Source organism: Lynx rufus, unplaced genomic scaffold (assembly GCF_022079265.1).
Source record: "Lynx rufus isolate CCGP_SWC_20201006 ecotype Redwood Valley unplaced genomic scaffold, mLynRuf1.p SCAF_8, whole genome shotgun sequence".
Lineage (NCBI taxonomy): Eukaryota > Metazoa > Chordata > Mammalia > Carnivora > Felidae > Lynx > Lynx rufus.
Genome location: NW_025814896.1, coordinates 23,542,554 through 23,558,479, shown reverse-complemented (window position 1 = coordinate 23,558,479; position 15,926 = coordinate 23,542,554). Strand labels below are relative to the sequence as shown.

The 15,926-nt window shown below is 39.3% G+C and overlaps 2 protein-coding genes across 5 annotated transcripts in view; one reads left to right on the top strand and one right to left on the bottom strand.

Annotated features, from left to right (window-relative positions):
• RBM39 (RNA binding motif protein 39) overlaps positions 1-4,061 on the bottom strand; it is a 30,899-nt gene extending 26,838 nt beyond the window's left edge. For all 4 annotated transcript variants that reach the window (XM_047068405.1, XM_047068406.1, XM_047068407.1 and 1 more), the window contains exons 1-3: positions 3,755-4,061; positions 3,076-3,139; positions 1,246-1,295 (exon numbers count right to left, since the gene is read on the bottom strand). In XM_047068405.1, the coding sequence (XP_046924361.1) occupies positions 1,246-1,295; positions 3,076-3,126 (101 nt within the window). In that variant the 5' untranslated portion in view covers positions 3,127-3,139; positions 3,755-4,061. The remainder of the gene's footprint in view (positions 1-1,245; positions 1,296-3,075; positions 3,140-3,754) is intronic.
• A 173-nt stretch (positions 4,062-4,234) lies between these two features.
• The window catches only part of PHF20 (PHD finger protein 20), a 173,159-nt gene continuing 161,467 nt past the window's right edge, over positions 4,235-15,926 (top strand). Inside the window, exon 1 of the mRNA XM_047068404.1 lies at positions 4,235-4,311. The gene's annotated coding sequence lies outside the window, so the exon portion shown is untranslated. The remainder of the gene's footprint in view (positions 4,312-15,926) is intronic.

Sequence of the window (15,926 nt, the reverse complement as noted above, 5' to 3'; positions counted from 1 at the left end):
TTGGTTGATTGCCTCAAACTATAAAAATTCAAGACTAAACCCAGTATGATTAATTCCCAAAATCTGTTGTGATTAGTGAGGAACTATAACAGATCCTCCACCTAACTTTGTACCAAAATAAAATATAAGACATTTTCCACAAATTGCATCATTTTAATTCAATGCATTACTATATTACTTTAGAGGAAGTGTAAGAATAAAAAAAAAAAAAAAGAACAAAGCCTGCATAATCCAAACTAAGAATTTTCTCATTTATTTTGTGAAACTCTATCAACCTACCCAATAAGAATTGTTGTGAGGATGTTAAGGTAGTGTACTATGAAGCACTCTGAGCTCTTACTAGGATAAGAGCCAAAAAAATCAAATAAGCAGCTATGTTATCACTTTTTCTTTACGTATTATCAGGTCATGTACGTTCACAAAATAGGCTACTAAAACAATTTAATGCTTGTAACATGACCAAGTGATGTTAAGAATGATTAATTTTAAAGCTGAAAGAAAACTCCAAAAACAGGATCAAACCTTATAAACTGGTTCTGCTTACAATTTTATTGAAACTTATCCTATACTATATTCTGCACTATGGAGCACTGAGTTCCTGTTATGGGTTACTCATTTAACCTAGTAACTTGTATAAACAAATACAACTTTAAAAAAACTCCATTCTATTTAAGGCTTAAAGTTTAAAAAGCTTAAGATAACAAAAACCATGTAAGAAGCACCTAAGAAGTACTTAACTATGCTATAACGTTACTATAAAAAGGGCCTTTAAGCAGCAAGGAGCATAAATAATTCACAGCTCTGATTCCTTCAGTGGTGATTTAGAGCAAATAATATTTTCCATGGCCTGGTTATTTATTACCTTTTCTTCTTCCTAACCCATCTTCAGTAGATTATATCAGTTTTATTGATAACACACACCAAAATATTAAGCCAAAGTTAATAAATTTAAGACAGAAGACAAGCTCTAATACAGGAACTCTTATCCAGATTGTCATGGACAGACTTGGAAGGGAAGGTGTCCAAAAGGTCCCTGACACTATATCCTGAAATCTAGGGAAAGAGTCCCTAGTTTCATATCCTCAAATAGTTTCTTGTCCCAGAAGGTAAAGAACAACTTTTCTAAAAGAGACAAAAGCTTTTGAAGAGAACTTTTAGTTTGATGCTATAGCCACAGGAACACAACTTAAGATCTCAATCACATAAAGGTCCCCCCCCCACCCCAGGTCCCTTGTTACAACTTACTTTTTGCTACGTTCTTCATGGCCGTTAGCACTGCTCAACTTGTTCTCATCCTAAGCAGGGTTGATAGAAGAACATCATGAGGACGAAGTGGTAACATTTCAAGTTGTCAAAGGGTAAAGGGAATAGGAATAAGAAAATACAAAACAATTTTAAAACTAATTACTTGCTTATAATTTAACATGGAAGGCTATAAAAAAATTTAGATGGGTATGTGTTTAACCACTTTGTTGCTTACAATTAAGTCATCGTGATACAAAAATAAAAATACATATTAACATGTTAAATTTTACTTTCTTATATAGTTAGGTATTAAGTTATCCAGATTTACAGTGTTCAAGTGGTTAAATAGAATTTCTATAAAACATGAATGAAGTCCTGTTTTGAGTTTTATTCCATGTGCTATGGTCCCTTTGGTCAGTACCATGGCTCTATTTCTGCCTAAGCCCCAAGTGGCCATGCTAGCAGCCAGCCACTATCGATTTCCTGTGACCGATGCCATTCCTGAGATCTTCGCCCATTTCCGTTGGAGGGTTGGGACTGTAAGAGCTTGATGCCACCTCTGTCACACATCTCGCCCTGAAGCAAACAGGGATTCACACTGCTTTAGTAATGTTGACTCCCAAGAACCCAAGAAAGTCAATTAATAATCCACCAGTCCAGCCTAAACATTTCCTACTTCCATACCTGTTTACATGGAACTACATCCATGTTAAACTAAGACACAAGAATCTTAACATTAAAATAGAAAGTAGTTCTTCAAGAGTCTAAGCATTATAAAACTACATACACCATTTAAAGCTAGAAAGAATTCATCCATATTGGTACCACATGGTCGTGCTATACAATCCAAAACAGCTGTATTATTTTTAAAAGGTTTAGTGCAACGTTTATTTTTAAAGTTTGATCACATCAGTTATAGAAGTATAAGTCCTAACTTACAAAGCTTACAGTTTGTGACACCAGTGATAATGCATGCATACTGCTATTTTCACCACCAACTGGTGAAAGAATGAAAAGACACTTTATACTTTTACTGTGATACTGAAATGGGTCAAAGACTATACTATTAGCCAAAATAATTCCTCTGTAGCTTTTAGTGTGAAATATTATGGCAGGGACTAATTAAAAATAAAATATGGAGAACAGTAAAAACAGTCATCAAGTGACTTTAAGTTTGTGATACTGCCTCCTTTGCTTTAAAAAAAAATTTCTATTCAGGGATCCAAGAATTTTGGTAATTTTTAACTGAGCAGCAGATCATCACCTGCCTGTTTCAATATTTACTATCACCAGTCATATATATATGTATATATATATAGAAGAAAATTTAAATCTCACCCATTTCTTCTTGTAAAACTTATTTAAAGATTTGCTTGCCACAGACTGGTTATGCTTTGTTATTCTTGGACCCCTGCTATTTTCCCAAACCACTACATTCACCTTTTTGCTATACCAAACTGGAGCTGGTAATTCTTAGTTGAGTCATTTTACCTAGGGGACCACGGTACAGCGATAAGTCACTCAATTACTACCTTATGATTGACAGTTCACACTGGAATCAAAGGTGAATTCATGGGAGTAGAGGTGAGATATCGTTAGGCAAGTCTACAAAGAGAGATAGATGGGCATTTATTCATCACGCTGAAGTGAAACTACTGCACAATATTATTACATCAATAGCATATATTTACTTTTGTAAGTTACACGTAATGCATCTCTGATAAGGTAAATCAAGAGGGCTCCGGGGAGGTTAGTTTACATTTCAGCAGTAGTTTCGTGATAATGCTAAATTAAGAAATAAATAAACCTCACCGACATGTTTTTTCTCACCTTCTTGTAAGGAGCCTCAAGCATTGCTTCAATATCAATATCGTCTGCCATTTTCTCTAAACGCCTAGAAAATAAAGGTAATTCAGTGAGTAAACATTTTTCAATTCTGCCCTATTTCCTTCTTACACGACAAACTCCGAAAACTTCAGAAAATACTTCAAAAACCCTGGAATAACCAAAGGGAATGCACTTTACCAGTCTTGGTAACTAAATCTGAAATGCCTCCAAGACTGAACAGACAGAAATACGTTAAACGTACCTTCAAAAAGCAGCCTACAATTAACTCCAAAAACAACGCGCGCGACTCGAGCGACAGCGCCTCTTTCCGCGCAAAACCCGCGCTGCCATTTTAGGGGCAAAGGGAAACTCCCTCGGTTGGGAGGGGTTGTGTGCCATGGTAGCGTTCGGCTGGCGCCATGTTGGGAGGTCGCGGCCGCCCCAGGCCTCTAAGGGACCAGTCTCTATCCGCCCTAGGCCTCTCTGGGGTCCCTGCCACCCAAAAAACCTGAAATCTACACGACCGGAAAATAAGGGCGCGGTCGCCGAAATGGAGCCGATTTCTCGAGAACCTGCCCCCCCCCCAGTCGTTAAACACCGACTAAGGAATGCCCCTCAACCCAGACGAAAACTAAACCTCTTAAAAGCTCTGACAATACTCAGGCCCGCGACACCTCCTTACCTGTGCGGGCTTTCGGGCCCCTGGGGTGCTTGTATTCGGAAAGACGGGGGCTGCTGCTGTTGCTGCCGCCGCTGTTGCTACTGTTAAGCCGCTAGGCCCAGGCCGCGGTACCGCCCAGCCCGAATTTCGGGCTCCGAGGGCGGATAGGCCCGAGCGAATCTAAAAGAAACAATGGGATTAGAGGAGCCCGCGCGGAAGTGCAGGACGGCGGCTTCGGCAGCTCAGGATCCACCCCTGCGACAGCTTCGACAAGCTCTCTGAAATGGCGGCCGCTGCTTCCTCGTACTCACATCCACCAACACACATACACACACACAAACACACGGGGTCTCACAGAGCCCTCAGCACGGGCTCTCGCGAGAAGTTGCCCGTAGTTCTAGACCGTACCGGCCGAAATATCGCGAGATGTAAGCATGGCCCGAGCGACCATGGCCCAATCTCGCGCAATGATTGCGCCACAGATATTCCCATCCCCCACTCAGAGAGGAGCCTTTGACACCCCCTCTACATGGACGTCCGTATCTCGCGAGACCGCGCAAGTAGCTAGAGCAAAGACGGTTGGTACACTTCCTGTCAATCTCTTTAAAAATTGAACGCTAAGTGGAGCTCTGTGGTTGCCTCCTCCCGGTGGCGTCTCCTCAACAGTTATCTGAAGGTTTTTCTCTCAGAGCTGACTGCCTCTCCCCTCCCCCGGGCTTCCCACCCTGGTGTCTGTCAAGGTCGCCATAAGGCAATCTAGTCCATAAGGCGATAGAATAAAACAAAAAGCGTCATGTATAGATCATCCGCCAAAGGTGAAGAAGTGAAAGGCACGTGAGAAGAAAGGCAAGAAGAGACCGTACAGGGGTAGGGGCTAGAGATATACGGGTGTACAATAAAAACTAGGTTTTTCCGGCATTTTGGAGTCAGTGGGCTAGACACTGCTAACAAAACACGCTTGGAAATAGTGGAGAAAGGCAATGAGGAGGTGAAAAAAATAAACTGCTTCCTTTGGCAATGAATCAGCTTTCTGCTCAGGATTTTACAGTCTGGCCTTGTGTCGGGGTTGCTATTTCTTCAAAAAAAAAAAAAATAATAATGTCCCCCATTCCCCTGGGACCCAACTCCTCGCCCCTCAAGCTCCCCAGATACCTGGCAGTTACAGTGTAAAATCACCACTTGCTCTTTGGTCAACGCTGTGAAAAAGAAGGCAGCAGAGAGGTTGTTGGCTATAAGGCTTCCTCCTCCAAGATAAAAATGTTTGAAAAAAATCGAGGCATTAGAAGCAAAAAATCTTACAGATAAGTCTATTAATAGCTTAATAATCAAGGGTAAGATTTGACATGAGATAATTTGGTTCGTGTAGCTGCTCCAACACTGTGTGACCTTGGACTTGGACAAGTAAGTTAATCTCTTAGAGCCTATCCTCCCATCTCCTCTTGTGAAGAAGGGGGTAGTAATAATTACTAGGCTAAGCTTCTTGAGACTGCCCTAGGCTGATAATGCTCACTAACTGAATTCCCCCAGGGGGACCCTCGATAAATGAGTGCAGACCTAGTGGGGCTATAGTGAGGATTACATGATATAATGTCTATAATGTGCCTGGCAAATATTTCATCCTCAGAAAAGTGAACTTACGTTACTGCTAAACAATTATTTGAAGGAAATGTAGGTGTAAAGGGGCTTTATATTTCTGGTTAACCTCCCACACAGGTGTTTCTCTTAGAGGATTAATAGATTTTACATAGTAATATTCCCTTACTCCTTTTCCTGATAATTCATATCCTCTTAATTTTTTGTGTTGAAAATCCCAAAACACTGAATCATAATATGTTCAAGCTAACAAAAAAGTTAACTTTTGCTTTCTCTTTTCCCGTTTGGTTTTCATTATTGTGACTTGTTAATTGTGCAAATATTAAAGTATAAAGGTGGCTGGCCCCTTATTAATTTGTTTGTTCGTTTAGGAACATGACAGCACAAAATTTGACTTGAACCTCTAGACTTATTTGGGAATAGGAAGGCTGTAAGCTTTCAGTCACTTGATTATTGAATATTTCTTAAATTGTTTTCTGTTCAAGGATGACCAGAGAGAACCTGGAAATTTAGAGCACAAACACCAGCTGGAAAACTCAGTCTCTAAAACAAATATATTTTTTATGTTTTAAAAGAAGATATTCGAAACAAAATATGCTTTTCATGCATTTTGCAAAACCTTTCTCTGTCTGGCTCACTGACTTTCTGTGTAAATTAATTCCCCTTTCATCATTTTTCCCCCTTTCATCATTTTATTCTCGAGTCATTTGAAGCAGAAGGTCATTGGTTTAAATCATCACCACCATCGAGAATATTATTATGTTCTATAATGTATAGAGAGGAGTACACAATAGCCAAAAGCTTGGGATACAGGATGTAATAGATACTAATCTTAGAGAATTTTAAAATTCAAAAAATTATTTTGCTGATGTCAGATGTCAGGGTGCCTGGCTGGCTCAGTCTGTGGAGCATGCGACTCTTTTTTTTTTTTTTTTTTAATGTTTATTTATATTTGAGAAAGAGAGAAAGAGAGACAGAGCATGAGTGGGGAAGGGGCAGAGAGCAGGAAAGAGACACAGAATTTGAAACAGGCTCCAGGCTCTTAGCTGTCAGCACACAGCCCAACTCGGGGCCCGAACTTGGGACTAGCAAAATCATGACCTGAGCCTTAGTCGGATGCTTAACCAACAGCCACCTAGGCTCCCTCGACTGACCATGTGACTCTTGATCTCAGGATTGTGAGATCAAGCCCCATATTGGATATAGAGATTACTTGAAAGTAAAATCTTTTGGGTGCGTGGGAGATAGGCTAGATGGGTGAGGGGTAACTAAAGAGAGCACTTTTTATGATGAGCACTGAGCGTTGAATATAAGGGATGAATCATTGAATTCTACTCCTGAAACCAATATTGCACTATATGTTAACCAAAGTTTAAATAAATAAATGAATACTAAAATATTTTTGTATTACATAACATCTTTTAAAAAATATATTTTGCCTGGACACCTGGCAGTTAAGCATTTGACTCTTGGTTTCAGCTCAGGTAATGATCTCATGGTTTGTGAGTTCTAGCTCCAAGTCAGGCTCCATGATGACAGTGCAGGTGCCACTTGGGATTCTCTCTCTCCCTCTTTCTCTGCCCCGCCCACACGCATGTGCCTGAGCAGCGCAGTCTCTCTCCCTCTCTCAAAAGTAAGTAAACATTAAAAGTATATATATTTTGCCAATGTGAGTTTTTTGATGTCAGTGTATGACTTTTATGGACAGAAAATGCTATTTTTAGGGCACCTGGGTGGCTCAGTCAGTTAAGTGTCCAACTTCAGCTCAGGGCATAATCTCACAGTTTGTGGGTGCAAGCCCCGCGTTCGGCTCTGTGCTGACAGCTCAGAGCCTGGAACCATGCTTCAGACTCTGTGTCTCCTTCTCTCTCTGCCCCTCCCCAACTCACACTCTGTCTTTCTCTTTCTAAAAAATAAATAAATACATTTTTAATGCTATTTTTGATATTTGCATTTTTTAAGTAAATAAAATCTTTTTTTTTTTGTAAATAAAATCTTTTTAAAAAAATAACAAGTATAAGGGCGCCTGGGTGGCTCAGTCAGTTAAGCATCTGACTTTAGCTCAGATCATGATCTCAAGGTTCGTGAGTTCAAGCCCCGCATTGGGCTCTGTGATGACAGCTCAGAGCCTAGAGCCTGCTTTGGATTCTATGTCTCCCTCTCTCTCTCTCTCTCTCTCTCTCTCTCTCTCTCTCTGTTCCTCCCCCACTTGCACTCTGTCTCTCTCTCAAAAATAAATAAAGATTAAAAAAAATTTTTTTTTATAACAAGTATAGTCAGTCTTAGTTTCTTAAAATTTTCTGGCATTAGGGAATCTACACCTGAAATCATTGTTGCACTATGTGCTAACTAATTTGGATGTAAATTTAAAAAATAAGATTAAAAATAGTATCCAAGAAAAATTTTTTTTCTTAAAATTTTCTAATGTAGTCTCCTATACCTTTCCAATTAAAATCATAAATCTCAACTCAATTACTCAATTACACATATTTAATTAGAATCTTAAATATGCAAAATTCTCTTAAACATTACAACTTAATTATACATACAAAGTATCCCTGGGGTGCCTGGGTGGCTCAGTCTGTTCAGCATTTGATTTTGGCTCAGGTCATGATCTCACTGTTCGTGGGATCAAGCCCCATGTTGAGCCCCAAATCCGGCTCTGAGCTGAAAACACAGCCTGCTTGGGATTCTCTCTCTCCCCTCTCTGCCCCACCCCCATCCACACATAGACTCTTTCTAAATAAATAAATAAACTTAAAATTTTTAAGAATGGTTCAAAGTATCTCAAAACAACATAAATGTTTTAAGACATTATATATATATTTAAATTTAAACCTCTTTTTGTAAAAACACACCCATAAGAGAAGATTTTATTATCTCAAAAAACTTGAGATTGACATCCCAAAAGAATTCATACACTATCTCAGAAGACCAAGGTTCCTTTTTGGCCAGAGTTTTTGACCTGGACCAAAGACTGTGGTTGCATAACCTGCCTGATAGATTCCGGCAATATTCTTGAGCCACTGACAGGCATAATGAACCTTTTTGTTTTCTTTCCCAAGTCATTATGACATCAAGAATCTCAAGGCTCTTCATATAGATAGAAATAATTTTGCCACCCCTATGATTTTGCCTGATTTGGGTATATGAAACTATCAATCATTCCCCTTAGTACTTTGTTATCTAATCAATTTACTGATTGAATTTGGCATTTGTTTCAAAGATTTGTCTGTCTACTGGCCATAATGTCAGGAACATTTTAGTGACATATCCTAAAGGAATGTTCATCAGCTTGAGAATGATTAGTCCTTCAAAGAAGAGATTTTTCAGGGGTACATTACTAGCCATGTATTTCAGGTTGATGCCATGTACTCTCCTAATAATTTTGCTTGGTATCACCAACAAAGAATCCTGTTCCTCAAACTTAAGATACAGTTTCTTAAGATCCTGTGTAAACTAGATAAGGAAGCAACAATCGATGTTTTTGCCAGAGTTTAATATTTGGTCACAAAAATACAGTGTTTTAAACTCCCATAGTTAAGGAAATCAAGAACATTAAGAGGCACTCATGAATAAGATGATAATACAGCCCATCTGTCCATCCCATGGGCAACAGGATTTCCCAAAACACTATTTTACCTTGAAAATAAAAATGAAAATATTCAATACACTATAACAAAATAGAATTTAGAACATTCTTTTGGAGTTTTATCAGTGAAATATGCCATTTACTGATTGATTCAATAAATATTTAGAACTCTAGTGCCTGGGTGGCTCACTCAGTTAAGTGTCCAACTTCAGCTCAAGTCATGATCTCACTGTTGATGATTTCGAGCCCTGCATCGGGCTCTGTGCTGACACTTCAGAGCCTGGAGCCTGTTTCAGATTCTGTGTCTCCTTCCTGCTCTCTGCCCCTCCCCCACTCACACTCTGTCTCTGTCTCTGTCTCTCTCTCAAAAATAAACCTTAAGAAAATTTTTTTAATATATATAAAAAGTAAAAATTTAGAGGCTTCAGTATTTTCAGCACTCTGCAGGCTGATTTGTGGGTACAAAATAAAGGCACAGTCTCAAGGCATCGCTGGGTAGTTTAGTTGGTGAAACGCCCAACTCTTGATTTCAGCTCAGGTCACAATCTCAGGGTCCTGAGATTGAGTCTCGAATAGGCCTCCACCCTGAGCATGGAGCCTGCTTAAGATTCTGTCTCCCTGGGGCACATGGATGGCTCAGTCAGTGAAGCTTCTGACTTTGGCTCAGGTCATGATCTCATAGTTTGTGGGTTCAAGCCCTGAGTTAGGCTCTCTGCTGTCAGCTTGGAGTCTGCTTTGGATCCTCTGTCCCTCCTCTCAGCCCCTCCCCGTGCTCTCCCTCTCTCTCTATCTCTCAAAAAAAAAAAAAAAAGATTCTCTCCCTCTCTCTCTAGAATCAGTTTCCAGTTTAGTTAGGAAACACCTGAAGGAACAAAAATCATGTTCAACATAGTGTTTTGTATTAAAATTTTGCATGAACTCAATACCTTGAACATCATACTATTAATAATAGCATATTTAAATGACAATAGTTTATAAACTATTTTCTATACATTATCCCATTTATTCCTCTAAATCTGTTTATTTATTTATACCAAATGAAATTAATTGACGGGATCAGACTATGATGCAAGTGGTCACAGAATCTTCTGGAAGGAGCTGATTGATGTAGATCATTATAGAGTTAAGGAGTATTTTTTCAACATTTTATTATGAAAATTATCAGTTGAGATCATTGTATATGTGCCTACCACCTATTTTCATTTTTTAAAGTTTATTTATTTATTTTGAGAGAGAGAACTCACACAGGGAAGGGGCAGAGAGACAGAGAGAGAGAGCGAGAGAGAGAGAATTCCAAGCAGGCTCTGTGCTGTTTGCATGAAACCCGACATAGAGCTCCTTCTTATGAACCATGAGATAATGACCTGAGCCGAAATCAAATGTTGAATGCTTAACCAACTGAGCCCTCCTGGTGCCCCCACCTATTTTACATTTAATATTTTGTAATGTTTGCTTTACCACATAACTATGTACCAACCCTCTGTCTGTCCCTTCATCCAGCTTAATTTTCAATTTTTTTTATTTTTTATTTTTAAGATTTTATCTTTGGGGCACCTGGGCAGCTCAGTTGGTTAAGCATCCAACTTCAGCTGAGGTCATGATCTCAAGGTTCATGAATTTGAGCCCTGTATTGGGCTCTTCAGAACCCACTTGAGATCTTCTGTCCGCCTCTCTCTCTGCCCTTCCCTGCCTTTCAAAAATAAACACTGAAAAAAATCTTAATGGGGCGTCTGGGTGGCTCAGTCGGTTAAGCGACTGACTTCAGCTCAGATCATGATCACTGGGTTCGTGGGTTCCTTGGGCTCTGTGCTGACAGTTTGGAGCCTGGATCCTGCTTCAGATTCTGTGTCTCCCTCTCACTCACTCTGCCCCTCCCCCTCCTCCTCCCTCTCTCTCTCTCTCTCTCAAAAATAAATATTAAAAAATATATATTTTAAGAAAAAAAGTCTTAAAAACATTTTATCTTTAAGTGATCTCTACACCCAATGTGGAGGTCAAACTCACAACCCCGAGATCAAGAGTTGAGTACTCCACCGACTGAGCCAGCCAAGCACCTCTTTAATACTTTTTGAATAAATTATACACATCAGTACATTTATCACTAAATACTTCAGCATTGCATATTCTTTTATTTTTTATTTTTTTAATGTTTATTATTTACTTTTGCAGGGGGGAGGGGCAGAGAGAGAGGGAGAAACATCTGAAGCAGGCTCCAGGCTCTGAGCTGTCAACACAGAGCCCGATCCTGGGCTTGAACTCACAGACTGTGAGATCATGACCTAAGCCGAAGTCGGAAACTTAACAGACTGGGCCACCCTGGCGCTCCAGCATTGCCTATTCTTAGCTAGAATTTAGTAGTTATGATTTTTTTAATGAGGTAAATTTTACAGTGATATGCACAAATCTTAACTGTACTAATAGATGAGTTTGACAAATGCATACAAATCAAGTAATATTTAAAGTGAAGGAATGGTAGAAGCAGGAATAGAGAACCAGACAAAGCAATATATATTTATCCTAAAATATCCTGATGTGACTACCAGAGAACTGAATAAAACATTGCAATTTAGGAGGCAGTGTATTGTTTAAAAATGTCTGCTAATGAGGCTAAAAATGGCTCAGTTGGCTGAGCATCAGACTCTTGATTTTCGCTCAGGTCATGATCTCACAATTTGTAGGTTCAAGCCCCACATCGGGCTCTGTGCTGACAGCATGGTACCTGCTTCAGATTCTCTCTCTCCCCCTCTCTCTCCCTGTTCCTCCCTGTACTCTCTAAACAAATAAATAAATAAGTTTAAATAAATAAACATTTTTTAAAAATGTATTTGTTAATAGGGGGGCACCTGGTAGAGCATGAAATTCTTGATCCCGGGGTTATAAGGTCGAGCCCCACATTGGGTATAGAGATTACTTAAAAATAATAAAAAATCTTGGGACTCCATCAGTTGAGTGACTGACTTTGGCTCAGGTTATGATCTCACAGTTCATGGGTTCAGGCCCTGCCCCGTGTCAGGCTCTGTGCTGACAGCTCAGAGCCTGGAGCCTGCTTCAGATTCTGCATCTCCTTCTCTCTTTGCCCCTCTCCTGCTCACACTCTGTCTCTCTTTCTCTCTCTCAAAAATGAAGAAACAATGATAATAATAAATCTTAAAAAAAGTATCTGCTAACAGTTCACCCTGAAGGGAGGAAAGGAAAGTACAGCAGGCCAGAACCTCCCCCACAGCAGCCCTTGGGCCCAGATAACTTCTCTCCTGAACCTCACTATTTTCTGGGAAATGGGTTTGATGCTCCGATGACCCATTCATTTGGCTGGCAGACATATACGGACACTTGATGTCAGTCCTGCGGCAGAACAGGGCCTCAAGCTGCAGTCGCTGTCTAGCCCCCTCCTGTCCCTCCTCTGTAGGGCCCAGTGTAAGGATGTTGTGGGGTTGAAACAGGCTCATGATGGATCCTCAATAAACAGTAGTCAAGTGGAAAAAAAAATCTGTTAACGGAAGCAAAAAGAAATGCAATCAAGCATAACACTGCAAAAGATTTGGGATTTAAGCGAATCTAGCAATAGGAGGATCCTGCTGACGAGGCATCACAAGATGGAGACATACCTTGAAAATCATGGATGAAAAACAAAAGAAGCATCAACACACAATGATTTTGAATGAAAGCATGTGATTACATGATATGAGTGAATGGTCCTGTACAATGAACAGCCCAGAAAAAAAAGGATGTATTTAGTAGGCTCATTCATTCTTTTTTGGAGCCGGAAAAAAATAAGTCCTTAGCAATTATTTTCTGGAGGAAGCCCAAAGAGACATTATACGTCTAAATATCTCTAAATAACCAAGTCCTACATCCTTATATAAGTGAAACATCTGAGTTGGAATCTATGCAGCATGAACATGACTTGTATGCAGTGGTTGCAAAAGAAAATAGAGATGCTAGCAAGAATGTGGAAAAAGTAGAACACTCAGACATCACTGGTGGAAATGTAAAATGGTGCAACTCCTGTGGAAAACAGTTTGGCAAGTTTCTGTAAAGGTGAAATATAGAATTACCATGTGACCCAGTAATTTCACTCTTAGGTATAGACCTGAGCACTGAAGATGTATTTTCAGGGGACCTGTCTGACTCAGTTGGTAGACCATGTGACTCTTGATCTTGTTTCAAAAATACATAATATGTTTTCAAACAAATACTATACACAAATTTTCATAGCACTACTATTTGTTATAACCGAAAAAATGGACACAATCCAAATGTCTATCAACTGATGAATGCATAAACTGTGTTTATATCCAAATAATGGAATATTATTCAGCCATAAAAAGGAAGTACTGATATATGCTACAAAGTAAATGAACCTCAAAAACATTATGCTAAATGAAAGAAGCCAGACACAAAAGGTCATGTATTATCATAGGAAACATTCAGGGACACTTGGGTCGCTCAGTCATTTAAGCATCCAACTCTTGATTTGGGCTCAGGTCATGAACTCACAGTTTGTGAGATTGAGCCCTGCATCATTTTTCGTGCTGACAACCTGCTTGGGATTCTCTCTCCCCCAACATCAACATAAATAAAAAGAAAGAAAGGGAAAAAAGAAAGGAAAAAAGAAAAGGAAAGAAACATTCAGAATACGTAATTCCATAAAGATGGAAAGCTGACCAGTGGTTGCCAGGGAGTGTGGGGAGGGAAGTATGGGGAGTGACTATTTAATGGGTATGAGATTTCCTTTTGGTATGATGAAAATGTTCTGGAACTAGCTAGTGGTTATGGTTGCATAACATTGTGAATGTACTAAATGCCAAAAATTAGACATATTAGCATGGTTAATGATTAATTTTATGTTATATGAATTTTACCTCAGTAAAAAAGAAGGGAAAAAAAGAAAAAGAAAAGGATCCTCTAGAACAATATGCTGGAGGGAGAAAATGGAAATAAAAAGGCCCCAAATCTCTGCTTTCTAATACATATATCTTATCGTGTAATGGCTTCATTCTCCATTTTCAGGATATTGAAATATTTCCTTTAACAAATATATACTGAATTTCTACTATGTGGCAGTCCCAGGCACTGGGAAAACAAAGGAGGACAAAAACAGTCATGGCCCCTGCCCTCCTGGAACTTACAATCTAGTTGGAGGAGGCAGGAGTTAATCAAAAGACTGTAACGAGTAAAAAGATGTACAACTGTGACAAATGCTACAAGAGAAGTCTAAGGTGTTATGAAAACATTTTAAAGGAAGATTTAGTGCAAGGAATAGCATTTAATAGGTAAAGAACAGTTCAGTCAAAGAATAGAATATGCAAAAGGCCTGGTAGCAGGAGGAAGTATGCTGTCTTTAAGGATCTGCCAGAAGGTTATGTGACTGTAACAAAGAAGCTTATGAAAAACCAGACCATGCAAAGCCTGCCTATCAGATGAGTCAGTTATTAGATATTTTTTCAGCTCCAAATCTACCCTCTGCTTTATGATTTTGGGGTTGGGACTCTGCAAATACTTTGCTTTTACCTACTGGCTCTCTGTTAAGCTCTCCTAAGAGAGTACTAGAAGAACACTGCAAGGCTCACAAGGAACGATGGAAACCTTCCTGCTTGCTTTCTGTTGCCCTCTGTGGCATCCAGCAAAGCTTCAATTCTAGCAGTGGCCACTCCTTCCCATTACAGCAGCTCAATCAGTTTGCAGTTTTTACAACACTCATAGAACCAGTCTCATTATTCTCTCTTCAGAGACACTGGCACTGACTGCCCAGTGTCTTCTACTGGCCGGTCTGGGTCCAAACCCCATGGGGCCCTTCCTCTGAATTCACAGACACAAGCACCTGCCAAGCAGCACCTTCTCTTCAGACATCTGAATTTCAGCTCTGTTTGGCCCTTCCTTCGTTTGTTTGTTTGTTTATTTGTTTGTTTATTTTTAAGTTTTGTGTTTTAATAATTCCAACCTCTTCCCTTTGTTTCCTAAGCCCTAGGAGTGGTAGCTGTTCCTGCAATTACTACCAATGTGATACCTTAGGTTTCTTCCTCAGTTATATAGTTAACAATCCATTATATTAAATTCTCTTTGGTAAAATGTGGTTTCTGCCTCCTTAACATGAATGCCATTGACCGGTATGTAAGGATCTGATATTTAGTCTTCAAGGTCCAGTTCAAATGGTACCTTCTATGTGTGTCTTTCCCCATCACCCTCAATTAAAATTATTCTTTTAGTTAATTCATTTTTCTTCCCTTCAGTTTTTTTTTTTTTTTACTTTTTTTAATGTTTATTTATTTTTGAAAGAGAGAGAGAGCACGCGCGGGGTGGGGGGAGGCATAGAGAGAGAGGGACAGGGGATCTAAAGTGGCTCTCTGACAGCAGAGAGCCCAATGTGGGGCTCAAACTCACAAACTGTGAGATCATGACCTGAGCTGAAAGTAGGACGCTTAACCGACTGAGCCACACCCAGGTGCCCTCCCTTCAGTTAATTCTTAATGCCTTTCTTAAGGGCTATAGGTTTTTGTTTTTCTAATCATAAGCCAAATCACACCCACATACCTAATAACATCCTTCAGTTGCCCTACAATTACATTGAAACCTCTTCACTCAAATTAACTCTGTGGATCTAAGAAATTCACCTACCAATTCAATCTAGTAGAGAAGGGTAGAGAAGGGTAGGTGTAGAGCAGACAGGAACAGGCATGGCTTCTCATCCATTCTCCTACATATTGTAATTCTGTATAATTTATTTAATCTTTTAGTTAGGTTTCACTTTTCCCAGCCTCACAGACGGCTATGAGGATTAAGTAAAATGATATGAAGAAGACTAAGTAAGATAATGTATGTGAATAACTTAGCACAGTGTTCAACTCACAGTAAACATTCAAAAACATGAGCTATATTATTCAACAAACCCCAAAAACATTAGCTATTATTTTTGCTAAAGTTTCTGATTTATCCAGCTATGAATACCAAGATAAAATTTTTGTTTAGATAAAAAAAACAATGCCTATGTATATTTATCACACTCTTCCT